Raw genomic sequence first — 20,857 nt, 5'->3', positions numbered from 1 at the left:
CGCCGCACGCGGCCGCCGCCGCTTCCGCTTCCGCCGCGACGGGAGCGGCGACGGGCGCTCGGCGGGGACACAACAGCGCGGGGCGGCGCGTCCCGGCGGCAGCGGGGCGGGAACGGGGCGGGAGCGCCGCCGGAGCTGCTCCTTGCCTCCCCAGCATCTCCCTCCTCCCGGCATCAGCTCCGTGGAGAATATCCGCCGTGGCGCGGCCTCAGGAGCGGGGAGAGGCGTTTCACCGCCATCCCCCGAGGAGGGAGCGGGGATAGAGCAGCGCAGCTCCCTGCCATGGCCGGGCACGGCCGGGCGAAGGCCTGAATGTCCCCACAGACATCCCCGGGTGGCCTCGGGGTGTGTGTAGCGCTTTGACGTGACCCTGGTGGTGTCTGGTTTGGGGAGCAGCGATGTTTTCTGATACACTTCCTAGCTGCGACGTGTTTGTGCTATGTTTCCAAATGTCCAGGCGGTCCTCCTGGGAAGGACGGCCTTGATATGAAGCAGCCCGTCAGTGCACAGCTCACACCTGCCATCAAAAAGCTGTCCCCAAAACCCACAGACCCTGAGGGACCCCTCGAAGCCCACTCAGAAACCCTTCCAGAGTGCATGGGAGGAAAGAAGACGTTTTCTGAGGGTGGAGGTGGCATTTTTCATCCCCCCAGCTTGGTGAAGCAGCTGGGATGCTGCAGTGCCGGTGTCTGGCTGTCCCCCTGCTTGGACACGGTCAGTTCCAAGGATCCCGATCCCATACATCCATTCCTGCCCCAGCCCAGGTTCTATCCTCGCACAGCTCTGATTGTGCTTCAGTATTACCCTGATCCTCAGAAAGGGGTGGCCCGTGTTCGGCCCTCAGTAGAGAACACCTGCCCTCAGCTGTGTCCCTCCTCGGCTGCCTGTCCGTGCCGCCGGGCCCAGGGCTGCAGGACTTACCTGGCACCGTTCACACAGCGCCGTCACCTGCTCATTTGTCACCGAGGGAAAGCTGGGTGAGAACCCTGCGTTCAAAACCAGGAAAACAGGCTACAAGACCTCCCTAGGGAGCTCCTAACAGGATGGCAACAGTAGGGTTGTGGAGAGTCCTGAGCCTGGCAGCAGGAGAGCCCTTTTCCTTGCTGGCTGCTGCAGGACCTGGTGCTCACTGCTTTGCCCCATTGTCACACTTCTGCCCCTCTCCACGTGGGACAGGCATTCACAGCCCCTGCTCTGTCACCTCTCTTGCTGTCCCTCGATCCCCACAAATTGACCCACGGTGACACCCTGCTCTGGTCCTCGCTGCTGTCATCTGCTACTGAGTGACAAGCCAAAGACTCAAAGAGTCTCAAATCCAGTTGTGATCTGAGAGAAACAGGGTATTTGCACCCCCGCCTCTATCGAAGGGCCTCTCCCAAGGGCGGAAGGTGGCACACGCTTATCAGCCCAAGGCACACACTATGGCCTTTCCACCCTGAGGGAGGGGAGGCACCACTTAACCACAGACCTACAGCACTGCCCCGATATCATGGGCAGTGCTATACAGCCCCTGTGGCATTGCTGAGGGGTCTTTAGTAAAGGGAAGAAAGCTGTAATAGGCAACATGCAGTATTCCTCCCCACTGATTGGATTTCAGGTCCAGAACTGATGTAGAAAACAGTCTCTTCTGTCTCCTGAAGGACTCTGCAGCACTGGGTATTCCCTGAAATTTCCCCGAGCAGTTAAAATGTTCAGGCATCACTTACGTGGTGCCATCTGTGCCCAGTGACTTGTGACTGAGCCCTTGCTGCGCTGCAACTTGCGGCTGAGTTGTTTGACCTTAGCTAGTGGTTTGGAAAAAACAGCAAGGATGGACACAGCAAGAAAATAGAAATTGTTATAAATAAGTCAGAAATGAGCTGCCCATGGGAAATAAATCATCCCCATCCTTTTCAAAAATAGTTATCTACATACCCTTGGGAATTGTGTTGTCCTGGCAAAGGAGCTAACCCCAGAACAAAAGCTCCCAGACGGTTTCAGCCCAGGGGTTACAGCCTGAAGGGTGATCCAAGAGATGGATTTGTCATTGCCTCAGGGCAGGACAGCATCTTACTTCCTGCCTAGGTGGCACTAAGTGCATAAACAGTGCAAGAAATCAGGTCTGATCCAGCCTGCACAGCCACTGCGTGTGTTGGGACTGGGCACAGAGAGGTTGACAGGGGAATCAGCAGATTATCTGGCTAATTACATCCTGTTCTCTCCAAATGAGGCAAGTTTCCAAGACGTTGCCCTGGTAAATTGGCAGGAACAGGGGAAGACAAATCAAGGTAATTGCTAATGTACTAAACTCAAAATCAACTTGATAAATATTCCTCAGGCTTTGCAGACACATTTCCCTTTGGTCTCACTGGGGACTTGTAGGCCAGCAGCACCCAGGCCAAACATTTTCTGAAAGTTATGTAATTCTAGGGGAACTTTTAAAACTGGAATTACCTCATGAAAATTGAAATGAGACGGAACTGGGATTGACTGGAGGTCTATCAATCCCAGTACCCCACAGTGGATCAGCAGAGTGGTGGGAAGACACGGAGACTGTGAGACTTTTCCTTGCTGCCTCATCCTTGGATATCCCTGGACAGAGCACACATCCTGGACAGATCAGCATACGCTGACTCTGGGAATGATGACCCTGGTGGGGATGCTCTGCTTTCTGGGACATCTTTCCGGTTCCTGTTCCTGCATTTTAAACCATTTTCTCTTTTCATTTGTTCTCTCTGAGAATCTGGTTATCTCCTGTTTTTTTCCTCAGCAGACACAGTGGCCTATGAGGCATCTCTAAGCCTTGGCAGGTAGCTCTGGGTCTGGTCCTACTTTAGACAGCTTTGGGGCCCTAAAGGGACTGAGCAGAATCAGAGGACCCCCAGAGTGGAGACTTGCAATGAGGAGGCTCACAGGAAGTTTACATGGAAGAATCATGTACCTAACATGAGGCTCATTTCTCCTCACATGTCCTGCCTGGTGGCCAGCAGCTCTGATGCCCTTAGAGCATCCTTCTGTGCTTTCAGCAGAGCTATGAGACTTCTGTCATCTCAGCTCCAGGTCAGGGATGCTAAATTCAGCTCTTCTTAGCCCACTCCATGCTGGCAGGCAGCCTGGTTTGGTTGGGGCTATTCCCACACAGTGTCAGGGGTGACAGGGGCAGGCCACGAACCCTGGGCACTCAGGGGAGTGTCCTGGACTTGCCCAGGACAGCTGATGCTCACTTGGCAGGTCTAGAGAGGGGTCTGCCTGCCCCAAGCACCCTTGGAGGAGCCCCTGCCCCTGGGAGAAGGGGTTGGCAATGGCCAGGACATGGATGTTGTCCAGCCCCCTTCATATACATCTGAATGACTGTCCCTGACATGAGATTTACCTCAGCACTGAACCACATTCTGCAGGGTAAAATAAAACTGCAGACCACAAGTAAGTCAGTAAGCATGAAAGCCAGACAGATTCTACACCCCAACCCTTCTGCCCCGCTCCCTCCCACACCCTGGGCTCTGGCCAAGCAGAGACAGCAGGGATACTGACTCACAGGCTATTCATCTACTCTTTGCTCATTTGGGCTTCTCCTGTGCTTCTCAGCAGAGGGTTTCTGCCAGATGAACTGCTGGGCCTCGTCCACCCTTGGCTCCTGGGTTGACAGACTTGAGAAGGTGAACCAGACATGAGGCCACCCTGTCTGCACCCCTCTGAGTTTCCAGCTCTGCTGGGGTACTGCTTGCAGAACTTCCTGGTATTCCTTTCCACCACGGGGATGCTAGGCACAGCATCCCTCCCCTGCTAATAGGGAGAATGTGTTACTGCTGTCTGAGCTCTGGGCTACCCCAGCTCCCTGTACTCAGCTGCTGCTGTACCAGCTGGGACATGCAATGAGACAGGAGATGTATCAGCACTTCCCCAGCTGCCAGAATATGGAGACAGGGCTGGAGGGGTCCATTTGCAAGGAGCAAAGCATTCACAGCAGAGAGGTGCTGCTGGTGGGTGTTCATCCCATGTCTCTGGGTACCACACAGGTATGTTAAGCTGAGCAGGTTCCTCAAGGGTGGCACAGGTCACCCTGTAGGGACAGGGGATGGCAGAAGTGCCCCTCTGCTTACTTAGAGAAGGGACATCCATGTGACAATCTGTCTGCCACTGACCAGCCTGGAGCTTAGGAACCTGAAATGAAAGGGAAAGCACAGCAAAGTCCCAGGGTAAACTTCTCTCTAATTTACTTCTTCTTGGCACTTTTCCTCGTCCCAGGCTCTGCCCTCATAGACACAGGCAGAGCAGTAGGATATACTGCCCTGGATATTTTAGCTGGGTTTCCATTGCAAGCCTTGATCCAGTTTCTCCTGCTTACAATGGTTTTTGTTTCTTCACATGGCCTCAGCAAGCAATAGCTCCTTCCAGATTTAATAGGTAGCTCATGGATTCATCCTTCAGGATACTGCTTCGATTATCCCTCATCAGCAGATCTCCTGAGGAGAAACACCAGCCCCAGAGTGATGAGACATGATGATGTTCATGTCAAAGTAACATACATGGTCTTTCCTCGGTAACCATGGTGCAGATGCAGGAGCACCTGTGTGCTGCCCTTCTACCACCACTGCTCATGCTCTGGCTCCATCCTCTGCTGATTAATCCCTCTGGTCTCTCTCAGAGACTGAGGAAGCTTTGGCCATGGCAGGCACAGGCTCCTCAGTGAGCTCAGTGAGGACATCCTGTCCAGGGGTGGAAAATGAGTCAGCGGCCATCTGAGCTTGGCATGTGCTCCAGCCACAGGGACAGCAGTCCCTGGAAGCAGCCACCCTGTGTGACCCCAGAAGCTGCTTAAGCCTGAAGAGCAAAGCACATTTCCCGTGGGGGACAGTGCTGGAGCAGTCACAGGGACAGGCACTCCCAGTCACATGGGGACTGCCTGAGCACAAACACCCTGGAGCAAGGCTCCTCAGTCCGGAGAGTTCCCCTGCCTTTTCTGTATTCCTTATTCAAGGTCTTGCACTGCTGCCACACCAGCAACATCTCCTTCCCTGGGGTCTCCGGCCTTCAAACCCTACCTTAGTCCAGGGTTTACCCCTTGCTTTGTGCTCCTGTTTATCTGTGCACTGAGATGCAAAATGGGGTGGCATCCTCTGAGCAGATTCTTTTTCCCAGTTCAGCGGTGTGTAAGGTGGGAGGTAGCAGAGCTGCCTCCTGTTTTCCCAGCTAACCCATTTCCAGCTCTGATATGTGTGGGTTTGTGTAAGCAAGAGAAGCTGGGAAGAGCCCTCCCCAGGGAGGTATATCGGAGTAGCCCAGACAGGCTGACACTTCAATAATCTCTCCTAGGAAGGGATCTGTGGGCTGAGCCAGAGAGAAAAAGTTGTGGGGCTGGTTACCACAACCTTGAGACTGTGGTGATGGGCAGAGAAATGTCATATTGCACAGCAGTACAGGGACAAGACCACCTGCATCATGAGAAGGGAACTCATGGTGCTAAGTCAGGGCTGCCAGGGCCAAGGAGGCAACTCCCTGTTTCTAAGCAGCCAGGACAAATACCTGGTTGGCTGAAGGTTGGCTGGCCACTGTCTGACCCAGGCCCTCATTTCCAGAGCAATTTATCTGGCTCCAGCCCACTTCTCCCACCTGAGGCCTTATGTCACCAACACAGAGCACGAGCGCCAGCCGGAATTGTTGCTCTGCTCCTGCTCCCTTGCTCTGAGATGAAGCTGCTCCTCTCCTGTGCAAGGGTAGGGTTACTCCTCATCCCTCAACTTGTCCAGAGGATGAAAAGGGCTCTTACAGCACTCCCTTCAAAGCAGCCCCAGTTTTGCCTGGAGAAGATGCTGAATGAGGAGGAGCCCATCCCTCTGCCTTCTCCCTGCTGCTGGCCCCAGATGCATCATTTCAGGAAGGAGACAGCTCTGCTTCCCACTGCCTGGTCTGCCAGAAGTGAGGGGGAGCTTTGATCAAGGCACAACTAATCTGTGCTCTGATGGCTGCCTTTCCTGCAAGGGCCCTGTTCAGAGGAGAGGGCACATTTCCTTTAACCCTTCTCTCCCTGAGAGCCTGGAGCTCCACAAGAAAGGCACATCTATTAGAACTTCCAGCCCAAAGGGCTTCACATTTCTAGGGATGTCTGGGAACTGAGTGATGATCAGTAACCGTGCCTTTTCAAGGATCCATTCAGTTGTTCATGCACTCAGGGTTTTGGTTTAGAAAATCTTTGTGCTAAGGCTGCTTACAGATCTAATTAATAAAGAGAATGAAGAGAAACTTTCTCAGGGGAACTCAGTGGCCCCCTTCCACCACATCAAAGCTGCTGAGAGATCACGTTATCTTGACAGATGTTGTATACTACAGATCTGGTTACTGAACTTATGTTTCCCATGGACTCATTCCAACACTTCTTTTAATTTGTCAGGGATATATTTCAAAGTGCAACATGCACATGGTTGCAGAAAAGTTGAAGGAAGTTGCTGATTAATGACCTTTTTCCTGGTAGTGTAGATGTGGTCATTCCAGCTGCAGTAGATGCCAAAGAAAAGGTAGTACACTGGAAACCAGAAAAGATAGTCTCTTAGATTAGAGATTCTTTTTTTCTGTTTCTTCCAAGTCAAAGCAATTAATAATGGTATAACACAATGTGCTCAGCCATGTGAGGAGGGTCTGTACCTAAGATACATGAAGGAATTAGTCTCAGTGCTCCCATCACTTTTCTGTCACATCAGTGGGAGTATTAGGCACAGGCAGTTGGGATGCTTTTTCTCTGGGAACAGCTTCCCAGTCTCCACTCATCTGCAGTTCTCTTGTTTGAGTGCTGGCTTGGGTGCCCTAAACAGATGTGTTATTTCTACTTCTTTTCACCCTTTTTCAATCAACCGCAATCTGCAGCACTGGTGATGTCACCAATCACAAGGTTTGACACCTGCTGCCTTATAGTTATTAAAGTTGTTTCTTCTCACAAACCTGAGATGAAATGAAATTATTGTCTCCAGCAGGTAGGAATACTCCCTCTTCTCAGCATTCAGAGAGCTCCTGACCCAGCCAGGCTTGATGAGTGCTGCCAGAGCCACTCTGGATTGCCTCTGGGGCTGTCTGTCCCCACTGCAGGGCCTCTACTTCCGAAGAGGGACTCCAGACACGACTGCTGTGCCAATACTATATATGGGAATAAACACACTTTGCAGGATCGTAATACTCCGCTTTGATACTTGGCCTTTAGAGATAACCCAACAGCTTTGACCCCTGCAGTGCAGGGATCTAAATTGTATCGCTGCCTGCAACCACGATAGCAGGGTGTGATCTGATTGATCTGTTGAATGCCTGCAGTGAAATCTGTTTAAAAGCATCCGTGTGCATCACTGCAAACACATTGAGGAAACAGAGAGGTGACAAATGAACTCTGAGAATTGAACTTAATTCTGACCAGACTGTAGCCACAGTAAGTGCACTGCAGAGTGCAGACCTTGGCTTTTTTAAAGACAGGGGAGGCAGCAGTAAGATTCGCAAAAGCTGTACAATGCTGGAGCTCATTTTTCTCACCCACATGAGGAGCTGCTGTATTTTCAAGTCAGGAGCAGCTGGTGATTGACAGTACATGTGCCTCACTTCAACAAGGAGCTGGGTCTGAATAGTGTATATTTCATCAGTTCAAACTGTTTCAATATTTTTTCTTTAAGAAGAAGCCAGAGGCTGCTCCCTCATGGGGAGGATCTTCTGCCCAGCAGTGGTTTGAGACCTTGCCCTGCTTTTCATGCAGTGACTCTCCTTTGCCGCTATCACATGATTTCCAGCAGTCACACATTTTTAGGAAGAGGAACTGAGCCACAATTTTGTGGTGTGGTACAGTTGTGGCCACATAACAAGCTGCTGACCAACCCAAGAATTCACCACTGTCTCCCTGCTCTCACCCTGTAACTGCATTCTGGAGGAGGTGATCCTGATGCTTCAAGGGCTTTACATTCCCCAACTCCCACATGCTGCACTCCCAGTCCTGGGGAGAGAGCAGGGGCAGCCTGGAGGCTGGGCTGTTTTCTGGTTGTCAGTGTTAGGCTCTTTGTTATTTTAAGTGTTATGGGGTTGTGGGGTTGTGCTTTGAATTAACCAGGCTGCAGACCCTTGATCTGCCTCCCACTCCTCAAGCACTGTTCTCATCCCTGCAGCTGGAGGGGCTCCTGTCCTCCCAAATTGTGATGGAGAGCAGCACACAGCAGCTGGAGTGCTTTGTTTCCAGTTGACCTAAGCCATGATTACACAGGGGGCTTTTCCTATTTGTGGCTCAGAACAGCTGGGGGATTGTCCCTGCCTGCAGCACATGGGACAGGCACGTGACATGGCTCTATGTGGCAACACAAACCTACACCAGATATACGCCTTCCTTTTTCAGGGATTTCTGCAGCCTTAACAGCCTCTAAGTTTCAGACTGAGCAGCATTTCCTTTTGGGGTATACATCTTCACTGCAGGCTTCACCATGGCTAACCTAGGCCGTTGCCTAGGCTTTGTCCCAAATTTGTTGGTGCCCCACAATGGTCGTTGCCTAGGCTTTGTCCCAAATTTGTTGGTGCCCCACAATGGTCGTTGCCTAGGCTTTGTCCCAAATTTGTTGGTGTCCCACAGTGGCCGTCCCCATGGTGCCACTGGTTGAAGCAATGAGAGGAGGTTTGAATGAATGCCATGGCCACCCAGACTGAGACCCAGCCTCCTCGCGCTGTGGCTCTGATCCACTGCTCAGGGGCCAAGAGTCCACCAGGACACGTACACTCATCCGCCACTCACTGTGCCAGTCCCACACAAGCCCTGTGGGGGCTGGGGTTAGCAAAGCACGGAGGGGAGCATGAGGCTCCTGAGGAGCTTGGAGGCTGTGCAGGGCGGCTGCTGGTGCCCAGGCAGCAGTTCCCAAGGAAGCAAAAGCAATTAGATCAGCAAAACAAGATGTACTCAGGGGGTTTGTCTGAGGAACCCCCAGGAAACCTTCTGCTCTTTCTGGGAGGGGAAAACAGGAGACAACTCTCTCTTCTGCTTTCTCCCCCAGCAACAGAATAGAGCAAGTCTCCCAAGCCCTGATACTCACTGCTCCCTAGAGTTCCCATCACCTTGCTTTCTGAACACTTAACTTCCTGCTGTCCCCTGCAACCCCAAGAAGGAGTCTTGTAAAAACCCCAGCTTCTTGCCCCAATTACCCCTGTGTGCAGCCAGGTCTGCCCCTGGGACCTGGCCACCCTGAGACCTGGGAGAGCCCCACCCCCAGCTGCAGCAGCAAGGACAGAGCTGTGTTTGACTTGCAGCTTCCCCTTTTTCCCAGTTTTCAGCCACACAGCAACAATCCCAGAGGCCCAATGCTCTCTGACCTTGGCTGTCCTCATTTGCTTCTAAAACTGGCTGATCACACTGGCAAGCTCCAAAATTGGCATCCCAGACGGCCTTTTCTCCACCACGTGGGATTCCAGGCACCGCCAGGGGCTCCCAGCATTTTTAATTATTTTTCTCCTTTTTTTGAAGCCTTTTTCGTTCATGCTGTCTGTGGTGTTTCCAATGGGACAGAACAGCCCTCTCCCCACAGGCTATTTGCTGTGTGCTTGCTCATCCCTCCCATGCATCTCAGAGGGACACCTGAGAGCATGGAGGAAAATATAAGCTGGTTATATTTCCACTATGGAAAAACCCTGGGTTTTTAGGACACATGGAGAAACAGAGACCTTGACTCCAGCAGCAGTGGCAGTCCCTGCAGTGCCCTCCTTACATTCCCACTGTCAGGCACCAGGGAAGCATCCCATCTTCCCAGGAGTAGGGAAGGATGCAGATGTAAGGTATGTAATGACCAGCTGAACTGTCATCAACCAGCATCTCTGCAGAGGATGAGAAGAGGTGGTGAGAGAGCTGATGGCACCCACGAACTCCTCCTGGGGGAAGAGAAAGCAGCAGAGGAAGGTGCTGGATGTCGCTGTTATGCAGCCTCCCCAAGACCCTTTGCTGGCAGAGTCACTTCACAACGAATAGGAAATGGGGAGGATTTGGGATAATGGGAGTGAAGACATGGCTAATGGCAAGCTCATCATCTGCTGGAAGATGAATGCTGGTCCATGTCTGATGTGCAGCTCATGGACCAGGAGCTGCAGTGTTGTGGGTGCTGGCAGGGGGAGCAGCAGGAGGCAGCACTTTGCATTTTTACACAGGGCTGTCACTGCTGCACGCACACAACGCTTTTCCACTGTACATCCTGATGGCGCCCATCCAGCGGCTCTGCACAGCCACATAAGCAGCCAGCCAAAAGGAGCCCACATCCCAATACAGGCAAGCCAAGTGACCTTACTGCTGTGCCTGGCTCTGCTGTTTCCATGTGCCGTGCCTGGCTCTGCTGTTTCCATGCAGCTGGAAGCAGTGACACTTTCACCTCAGTGGACCCACAGCTTTGTTTTCACAGAGGCAGACGAGGAGTGCACAGAGGGTGCTTTGCCCTGGCAGCAGACTGTGACCGTGTCCCTGGGAGCCAGTGGGAAGGTTGTGCTGCATCGTGCTCTGGCCACCAGCTCTGGGTTTTGTGAGGTTTAAACTAGTTCTCCCTGCCACAGCCTACGCATGGCCCCAGCCGTGGCTGCTTGGCCAACCCAAAAACTGTTTCAGAAAAGCAAACTGAGCTGAACATAACACTCTGATGTGTTTCCCTTTTCTGTGCTTTGGCTTGGGGATGATCCTGGGCTGCTTTTAGAGAGGGGGTAGAGGAGTTTTTCCTTGCATTCATCAGGCTTACCAAAGCCACTGCTGCACATCTGCAGACCATGGGAAATGAACCAGGGGTCCAGCTGAAAGGATCCAACATCCAAAGCCAGAGTGGTATAGTTAGAAAGCATCCCAACCTGTCAGCACTCATCTAGACACATCTCCAGCTTTTTTATCACAGCACTGTTTGTTCTTTCCACTAATTTCATCAAAAAACCAGCCATAAAACACAGTGTGCTGTGCCAGTGAGGCCAGGCAGGCTCCAGTCTGACCCATGCTGCTTTTAACAATTACTCATTAGCTGTGGGTGCGGTGCAAGGCGTAGGAATCATGAAACTTGCTAAAGGTGAAGGTCTGAACCAGCTTCTGATCCCTGAGCAGTGCTTTGTCCTTGAACTGATCTTGTCCTCTGAATTATCAGGTTTATAGAAGAAAAATTGAACAATCAGTCCAGGTATGAACTGCCTTGAACTGGTTTTCTGCACTGGATTAAGCTTCAAACATTGCAACAGCTTTGAAACCTTTTTGCTTTTCCCTGTAAGAAAAACCAGTTCTGAATAAGTTGCTGCTAGTTGTGCTGGGAGGGTTTTATTTGTATCCCACTCTCCCAAAACCCAAAGAAAGTAGCACATGGAATAAGATACTTTTTCAGTGTTTTCTGTCCCGGACCCGAATGATGAATTACAAACCACATTTAATCTGTGTGATACAGCACAGCATTGCACCTTTTACTTCTGCACTTTTACAAGCATAAATGCTGCAGAAAGAGGGCAGGATGATCAAAACCTGAAAAAAGAAAATAACACCAAGAGGCAGTGGTTGCAAAAGCATGGTTATTTGTAGAAGCTGTTGAGAACTAGAGTAAAACACCGTTAGCTTGGCTGGGAAGGTTCATCCTCCCACATGAACTGATGGGAAGGCAATGGGTGGTACTGCTGTAGCCTGGAGTGGTATCTCTGCCTGGATCAGCTTAGGAGCCTCATCCTCTGAAACACAATCACAATGTGAACGCCCACACTGCCAACAGCTTTGTACAAACATCAAGCAAGTACAGTTTGTTTCCATGAAAGCCAAATGTACAGGTATATTAAGATATTAATGAACTCCTTCTGCTAAAATGGGTCAGGGGAAAAGAGAAAGATTCCTATTTTCTCTAGATCCAAACACATCATATCTCTCTTGAGTATTTTTTCTGGGGAAAGGGCAGGGAAATAACAGCTCTCCACTGTGCTGTGTGAGCTGGCCTTCACTCTCACCAGTTTCTGATTAGCAACACAGATTGTTCAGCACTGAACCAACATAAAGCACACGAACTTGAATGCCTGGATGAGTCATTTGCAGAACTGTAAGCACAATGAGACTGCAGTAATGAAAATGTAAGAGCTCAGAGAGTGCCCATTCTGTGAAGTGAGGATTCCTGTGGTGTCGATTAGGTCTTGAGCATCCCACAAGGTGCTGTGCCTCACATGCCCTGAAAATCAGAGCAGCCACTCTGAGTTCCAGGAAACATTTGGTTGAGTTCCAGGAAATGTTCAGCTCGTGGCACTGGGTCTTTAGTGCTCCAAGTGTGCTAACCCCTCTCTGTGCAGCTGTGACTGGGATGGGGGAAAGGTTTTGGTACCAGGTCCATACAGGGAGGTTGTCAGCCTCGTGCTGTGTGTTTGGATGGAACCAGGTAGGCATGAACTGTGTATGGTTGGTGTGTGCATAGTCTTGTGAACAAGTATCCATGTCCAGCAGACAGGGAGATGCCTGGCACAGCATGGACAGTTGTGTCTATCCAGGTGTTGCTGCAGGTAGCTTGGAGGGCAGCGCTCACGACCCTCTCCAGACCAGTGCAGAAGGATATTTAGGAAGACCCTGATGATAGCAGCACTAAATACGTGCAGGGAGTACTGGTGCCTCTAGTTCTTCAATGGCAAGCTATGACCAAATCCATTAGATAATGTAACATTTCTTGAATTAAAAGCAACCATACCCAATTCTTGCTGTAATAATAATGACCTATTGTGCAATGCTATTGATGATTACTAACGTCATTGTTTGCAGAAAACTGGACTGTGGTTTTCATGTGACAAACCCAGCCCACTGATGTCCCCAAATTGTTTATTTTCTAGTGAGATTGAAGAGGGGAATGATTGAGCAAGCCACAGCAGTCTGTGACAGCCCTGTTACAAGTATCACATTGACTTCTGCCCCCTTCCCTGTCTCCTCAATGGGATGTTAAATTCTGCAGCCTAAGTATGATGGATTAAGAACGACTGCCCTCAGTGATCTTCTTGTTGATGCTTTTGCTACAAAAATTTTCTTCCCTCTGGAACTGTGAAAGTGGATACAAGATACAAAGGAAAATGAATAGCAATGTCTCTTTAACCTCCAGCTGTTGGCAACATAGACATACCTATGTGGGCAGTTTGTTTCCATCTGCCAAGCTGCCCACATAGATTGGTGGCTCATGTGGCCCAGCTGAGGCTAAGTTATTACTTTCCAGAAGAGTGACCTGAAGCAGTTGCAGTGCAATGGGAAATTTTTCAGACTGCTCTGGGAGCTCAAAGTCCCGAACAGGCTGTGTGTGGGAGGGAGACTTGGACATAACGGACAATAAAAGATTGGCCACTGCACAGGGATAGAGAATCGTGAACAAGCTGATAATGCAGTCTCTTCAGACCTCCCTATTTCTGGACTTGTTACCGTTTGAAGTGCTACAGGCTAAATTTGGTTATGGGACTTCTGCTTGAACTGTCCAATTAATCTGTGAGTTCTGCACTTCATGGCTGAGAGCTCTGATCAGCAAGAGAGCAGAAAACCATTAGCAAGCATAACAACTGTCAGCATGCTCATCAGAAGGGACACACTCAGGAAACCGATGCCGAAAATGCAAGCGTCAGCACCCTGGACCGAGCATCGCAGTGGAGAAGGGTAAGAAGATGGTGTCCACTGTGTATGAGGTACATAGGAAAGGGGATTTGGGACAGGGGAAAGAACTGGTCTTCCCAGTGTCCAGATTTGTGTCAAAGGAAGACACCTCCTCAAGGACCATCCACACTGACCAAAGCATATTGTGTTCCTCAGACAGCTCACAGAGCCCAAGGCCTGAAAGGAAGCAGTGGGTGGGTGGCCAGTCTGGAGTAACAGTTCTCTACTCTTGTTAACCCTCCTGGTACTCTGTAATTCCATGGACATCAGTCCAGTCACATCGTCCTGCTTCTTTGGGGAACAGCTTTTCTTTCAGGGCAAAGATAAAAGCTGTTTTCTCTCAGTGCCTCATTGCAATATTTTACCAGTAGTAAAACACTGACTGCACCATCCCATTAGTCACTCACCCAGCCTTTGCAGCCAGAATCTTCTGGGCTCACCAGGCATTTGCATCCCTTCAGTGCCTAAGAAACACTCTGTTTCCCAGTCCTGTGTGTAACAGGGTTTTGCATGGCTGCTCTTAATTGCAATGATATGAACCCAAGCACTGAGTGCTGAGTGCAGCCTCAAGCTCAGATGTCCTGGGAAGTCTGTCTCTCTGTTTTCATCCAGGGTTCAGCTCAGTTTATTCACGCGGGCAGTATATGCTCCAGTTCCCTAAAAGGCAGAAGCAGGTCCTCAGGTCCTACAGGGAAGATGTAATAGGAGCGTCAGATGAACAAAGACCAGCACTCCCACAAACTGAACCTTGGTTTTCCTGATCAGTCTGTAGATGCTCCATTTTCTGCTCCAATGGCTCAAATCAGTTTGTTTCAAGCATTGCTTTAAATTTGTTGCTGATGGATGTTTTGGTTGGAAGGGAGCAGCTCCTGGACACCTCTAAGAAAATGAATTGTCAGGTGTTGCTTCCTCGCCCTGGTCAGCAGGCCTTGGCTTTGAAGCTGCTGCTGGCTCTCAGGTCTGGCTCTGCTTTCCTTTTGCAGTCAGGGCTGATTACAGCAAATCCCAGATCTTGAATCAGGGCAAGTTTTAATACTGTACAGGCCTTGTTTATGTAACAGCTCCCATCCCTCAGGGATGAATCCAGGACTTGCAGCACTAAAAACATTAGCTGCTGCCACTGGAGCTAAAGATGTAACTCCTCTGGCTGGTAGCACCAGAACATTTTTAGCCTTTAGAACAAACGCTGGAGGAGACTTGTGACACACTAAAAAGTGGGTTATGCCTACTTAAGCATTTCATCCCACCACCATACTCAGGGAGAATACACTCATAGGACCACAGGTGTGAAAACACTCCTGATGCTGCAGGCAGCCCATTGCCCAGAGCTGAGTGGAGTGTATACATCATTACTTACCAGCAGTTTTCTACTAGCACTCATGGCCTCCCTTTTACTCTCAGACCTCCTCCAGCACTGGAGAAATAGAGGACGGAATAAGTGTAGGCAAGGTTCTGGCTCCTTTGGCTTAAACAGCCGCCTCTGTTCATCCTTCTGAACACATTTTGTAATGACTTCAGCATAATGGAGTTTTATATTCTTCCTTTTCAGGCGTGTGATGCAGAGCATGTCAGCAGCTCAAAAAAGAGCCAGCCCCCTCCAAAAAGCATCTCTGTTTGCCTCTACAGCCCAGGGTCCAAAGACATGCTCACACTCAGAACAATTTCAGGTCAACACCCGAAAATATCGGTGATTCACCTTGAAGCTTTGACACAGTTTAATTTCCCCCATCATTCATGCGTTGTCCTTCCTGTTTATGCTGTTTTAACTACACAGCTGAGTATTTACACATTGACTTACCCCTACATTTCAGTGTGTTTAGTACAGACAAAGGTCAGTTTAATGACTGTTCAGAGACTTACTGTAAATTGCCTCCTGGCTTTTATCTTAAAATTCACATTTTGCTAGGACATAGCATTTATAAAGCATGAAGTGCACCTTAAGTGACTTCCCCAACAAAATGCCAATCCAACCAATCTGAAACTGCATGATTGTGAGCCCTGGGGAAGAGACTGCAGAAAAATGCAGCAGCTACATTTGTTCTTGGCTGCTGTATCAGAGCAAGGTATGTCCGTCAGTCAGTTCCCCGGTCCCAAAATGTGAAGGGCACCTGCAATAGAGAAGATTCTCTCTCTCTCTCTTTTTTTTTTTTTTTTTTTTTTTTTTTTTTTTTTTTTTTTTTTTTTTTTTTTTTTCCTTTCTTCCCCAGAAATAGAGTTAGAGGTCTGCAGGATGTGTGACCATGTGTATCAGGGAGCTCTGCAGGGATTCTCTTGTACCTTAAGGGTGTCCTTGAATAATTACTTGCATGGTCACACCTTTTACCTGTACCTCTGGCTTGTGGGCTTGAAGGGAATATTCTGGTCCACTTTTATTTCCAGATTCCCATCTCCTTTCTTTACCTGAGTTTATTTCAGCATTTCTATCAAACTGACTCTCACAAACCTTCCTGACAGGAGAGCAAGGACTGCGGTGCAAACAGGCACTCGTTACATAAACCACTTAAATGAGACATCAGCCAAATCTGGCTGGTGGAAGGAAGATGTCAGCTGAGGACAGGGTATTTAAACGCAGCAGGGGAGAAGCTACAGCTTAGGGTTTGTTAAGGATATTTACAGCCCTTTGTGAGAGGAAACGCAGCTGTGTCCATCTCCTTCACCGACTCCCCTGAGGCAGGGGCTGGACACCCGGTGTCACACTGTTTTGGGGAAGCAGGATTGCTGGCCCTCAGCCACCACCGCACAGGGACATACAGCCGCAGCTTCCATCCCTTTCAGCCGGAAAAGCTTGGCTGTGAAAGCCCTGGGACAAGTTTCCCGTCCCTTTAGGTGGTCTGAGGGACCTGGAAGGGCACAGCTGGGGCTTGGCAAGGGAGTCATGCCCGGCTCCTTGGGAAACCCGTCGCAGGCCTGCGGCAGCCGCTGCCGGGGCAGAGCCGCTGCGCACAGGAGCCGGGACTGACCGCGGCCCCGGCTGCGGCCAAGGTTAAGCCGCAGATAAGGGCACGTCGCGCTTTCCCCGGCCGAGGGGTTGCAGATAAGCGGCAGCGAGTGACAGCCTGGTGCGATCCGCGGCCCGGCCGGGAGGGGCGGACACCGAGACCGCCGCTCCTGCTCTGTCCGCCGCACCGCCTCCGCAAACCGGGCAGCGCCCTGCGGCAGCCCCCGCTGCCGGGAGCGCCGCGACCGCGTGGAACCGAGATCTCCCCCGCCCGCTCCAGCACCGAGAGCCCTTCGGCTCTGCGTGCGGTGTCCGAACAGAGCGGACCCCAGTTCTTGCCACCGGCACTGGCTCGGTGGAAGGACCCGTCCCTCCCGCACTGCACGGTACCGCCCGGTACGGCACGGCTCAGCACGGCACTGCGTTGTGCTGCACTGCATTGCACTGCGCTGCACTGCGCTGCCGCCCTCCCGAGCGGTGAGGAGCGGGGCAGACAGGTGCAGTGGCCCAGCGCGGTGCCGTGAGGGGTGCCCCGGTGCGCCCGCCCCGCCGCGGGGCCGCCCCGGCGGGCGGCGAACGTTCCAGACCCCCCACGCTGCGGCAGCGGCGGCGGGACGGGGTTGGGCGGGGCGCGGCGGGACGGGGGCAGGTCCAAACGGAGCTGGCCCGCGCGGGGCCTTCAGGGAAATGTAGTTCAGGCTAAGCAGCCGGTGCGTGTCCAGCTATGCGGAGCGGACTACATCTCCCGTGGGGCATCGGGAAGGAGCGGCCGCCGCAGAGCCCGCCCGCAGGCGCAGTGGGGACGCCGGAACCGCTATAAGCGGCGTTGTTTGGGTTCGCGGCCGCGGAGTGGGGAAGCTGCGGCGGGGCCGTCGCCGGGCGGAGGTGAGCGAGGCTGGTACCGGGGGCGGGCGAACCTTTGTGTGGTGAGGACGCGGCTTTGCCGTCCCCTCCCCTGTCAGGAGCCCAGCCCAGCAGCCCCCTCACCTGGGCCCCGGTGAAGGGGCTGCGCGGTGCCCCCTCCCGCCGCGCTCCGTCCCGCCTCGGCAGCAGCCGGGGGGCACCTGTCCCTGGGCGGGGCGGCTCCCGTGTTTACGCCAGTGCGGCGGAGACACCGTGAGGCGGGGGAAGAGCGGAGGGGGGCTCCCGCCGGGCTGTCGGGGGGTGTCCGGCCGGGGTGGTTGTTCCGCATCCCCGCCGCGGGAGGCACGCGGAGCCCGCGGGTGCAGCATCCTCAGCCCGCGGTGTCCGCGGCGGAGAAGGCGGTGATGCTGCAGCGGCGGAGCCGTGGCGGCCCCGCGCACCCCGGCAGAGCCGCTGGTGCAGTCTGACCAGCGCCGCGCAAGGCAGGCGTCTCCCATCACGTTAGTTGAAGGCGGGTGGCGGAATGCAGTAAACAGGAGTTATAAGACAGAGTCTCGCAGTGGGGAGTGATTTTGTCTTGTGGACTCTGGTTCTTCTTCTGACCTTTCAGTGCAGTTTTGATAGACTGAGTGGAAACCTGCAGCACTGAAGGTGTGACTCATTTCTGTGCATGTCTGTAATTAATTATAGCTCGAGCCTATGGAGAAGTGAGCAATGCTGTAGAGAAGGGATGTAGTTTTCTCTAGTGTTTGTACTGACTAATTTTATCAAGTGATCTCTCTAGAGAGATTGGTTTTGCAAAACTTTGTACCGATACGTTATTGGATATATGTAATTTCAGACTATTTACAAAAGATTTTGGGTATTTAATCTTCCCAGTAAAGTTTCTCAGGGTTTCAGCTAAATGCTGTAGCTATTACTTTAACCTGTCAGATTGCATAATTGTATTTCAGAGATCTAAGGGAGGAATTATGACAGCACTCTAGTGCATTGAGGATCATCGTACTATTTGATTACCTCAGGGTATGTTTAAACTAGTTCATGCGAAGTTAGTCTCGTATGGACTTTGAAAGTCATGTTGTTACAGTCCTGTTGCAATATAGCTCATGTACAATTGCTTACTGATTTTGATTTCAAAAATAAACTTTAAAAATAGGTGACTAAAAGTAACTGGTATACTGGGCATGGCATATAATGAAGGGGAATTTAATTATTTTTCAGATACCTGAGGTGAAAATACACGTGTAAACCCTGGCTTTTACAGAAGATGAAAGACATCGACATAGGAAAAGAGTACATTATACCCAGTCCTGGGTATAGAAGTGTGAGGGAGAGAGCTGATTCAGTGCAGCATGAAGAGCAGGAAGAGTCTAATTTTCAGCATTCTAAACTTAAGGTCAGTTTCGTTTTTCATTTTGCAGTCTTTATGCTTATTAAATTGCATGCAGCAGCCTTTTTGCTGTGCTAGCTGTATATAGATTTGCTGCATTAAAGGTCAATAATGAGTATTGTGTGGAAGAGGTCATTCCAAGGGGTGCTGTAGCTATTTTGGTAACAGGTCTGAGCACCTATTAAGCATTTTTCACGTTTAAATGTGGCTTTTCAGTAACATTTGAACAAAACTTTTTTCCTAGTATTCAGATATTGATGTGAATCAAGGAAATTTTTTAAACCTTTGTGTTTTAGAGGATCATTACAACCAAGCAAGAGCAGTGAAGAACTCGGCACAAATCGTGCACCATTCAGTTTTGGCAGCTGAAAAAACTCTTAATCATGCTGTGGTTGTTTCAAGGATTAATTTTCTAAAACAGATGTCTTGACTGACTTTTTTACTTTTCCCCTCAGATGAAAGTAGTTACTATTGAACGCTTTCTTTACCATCTGTGTATTTAACATGGTGAGGTACTGTCATAATTCTAGTTTATTTTGAGAGCTGGGTCTTGAAATAACCACTGGCTTTAGAGCTAGCCTGTCCTTATTTATAACTTCTGATTTTTAGAGCTTGTTTTTACTGGGAAGAGTGTGTATACTACCAAGTGCTATAGGGAAAAAAAAAGCTCAGAGAAATAGAAACACCCACGCTGGTGAAAGATATGGTCAGAAACCAATAACCCCTGCCAGCTGAAGAAGGTTAATGAAATTCCAGTGCTAGCATTCCGAGCAGCTAATATTTTCTTGTATATCCTGTTCTTGACCTTTTCTGAAATACTCCAAGGACTGATATATATATATATATGTATACACGCACACTGTAGATTTTTCTGAAGACAAACAAATAAAGTTACTAGTGCTTCTGTCTGTTTTTTGCAATGATGAGTCCCTTGCAGATGTGCTGCTGGTCATTCCACGTAGATTGCCTGTGACAGCGTTGCTGTGAGAGGATTGGAAGTAGGGGAACTTGCTGTATTTGTATGGAGGAATTGTGAAGACCTCTAAAAAGGCTTAACCTTTGCTGTGTTAGTGTAGATGCTGAGTTACCTGTATTTCAGCTGAAGACTTCCCTTGTTTCACTGGCTTTGAGGGGTTCCCAGTGCTGCACTGCCATGTTTTGGGATTGGAGAGCTCAGCTCTGCAGCAGGCTGAGTGCAGCGAGCGCTCGCAGGCCCTGCAGCTCCAGTGTCCCCACAGGCTCTATGACTCAGCACAGTGCTGCTGACGGTGTTGGAGCAAGGTAGTGTCTGATTGCATTAGAGCAGACACTGATGCAGAACCGAGAGCCCTCTGGAGTCATGGTGTGGATTTTTAACAGCCTTTATTCTCTCCATGTCATGGCTTTGCCACCGACCCTACCCTGTCCAGTAGCAAATCTGCTCTGTCAAGTTACTGGTGACAACAGTGATGCCATTGGCAGGCGGCTCTGCTTCCTGACCAGTGGCAGTGGAGTTCAGCAGTAATCATTGCATGTTACCTCTCCCTTTTGGTCTGCATCGTCTAAGCAGGGTTTAACTTTTACAGGAAGCAATCCTTATCTTACCTGTAAATTTTTAATTAAATGGAATCATGAACCCAGCATATTTGTGGGTAATTTTGTGATTCTTTTTTTCTTTTGTGGAGAAAGCAAGCCAAGTCCTGCATGCCTGTACAGCCTGGCATGAAAATCTGAGGCAGCTTCAGGTCAGCTTAACTCTGTTGCTGGTCTTTTTTACCTTTCTACCACTACCATTTGATATGCTGCCTATGACTGCAGGGTAGTACACACAGATAATTGATTGCAAAACAGTGGTTCTGTAAACTTGTGATTACTGATGTTAGAAAAAGGCTTACCCAAGTTCATACCTTGAACTTTATCTGGTCTGTTCTCTTTGAGTAGAAGAATGAACTTAACTTGTTTTGCTAATGGAATCTTCTGGTTCTGATAGGTTGCCCACTTTATTTGGTAGTTATCTTGTTCAGTATGCCAAGGTTGTGTTAGTTTCTAGCTCAGACATTGGTACCATTTTTGTTTTGCTAGCCTTGCAGCTCAGCGGTATGTAGCC

The 20,857-nt window shown here is 50.4% G+C and overlaps 1 protein-coding gene across 8 annotated transcripts in view; it reads left to right on the top strand.

Moving 5' to 3' along the window:
• The first annotated feature begins 17,268 nt into the window (after positions 1-17,268).
• ABCC5 (ATP binding cassette subfamily C member 5) overlaps positions 17,269-20,857 on the top strand; it is a 52,994-nt gene continuing 49,405 nt past the window's right edge. For 3 of the 8 annotated variants that reach the window (XM_058421976.1, XM_040074402.2, XM_040074410.2), the window contains exons 1-2: positions 17,269-17,402; positions 18,603-18,777. In XM_058421976.1, the coding sequence (XP_058277959.1) occupies positions 18,649-18,777 (129 nt within the window). In that variant the 5' untranslated portion in view covers positions 17,269-17,402; positions 18,603-18,648. Of the gene's footprint in view, positions 17,403-17,885; positions 18,033-18,602; positions 18,778-20,857 lie in introns of those variants that run through there. The other 5 variants (XM_058421977.1, XM_040074405.2, XM_040074401.2 and 2 more) reach the window with 3 other exon arrangements.

This window comes from Hirundo rustica, chromosome 10 (assembly GCF_015227805.2).
Source record: "Hirundo rustica isolate bHirRus1 chromosome 10, bHirRus1.pri.v3, whole genome shotgun sequence".
Lineage (NCBI taxonomy): Eukaryota > Metazoa > Chordata > Aves > Passeriformes > Hirundinidae > Hirundo > Hirundo rustica.
Note: the sequence above shows the minus strand (reverse complement) of the source record. Positions and strands in the feature narration are given on the sequence as shown.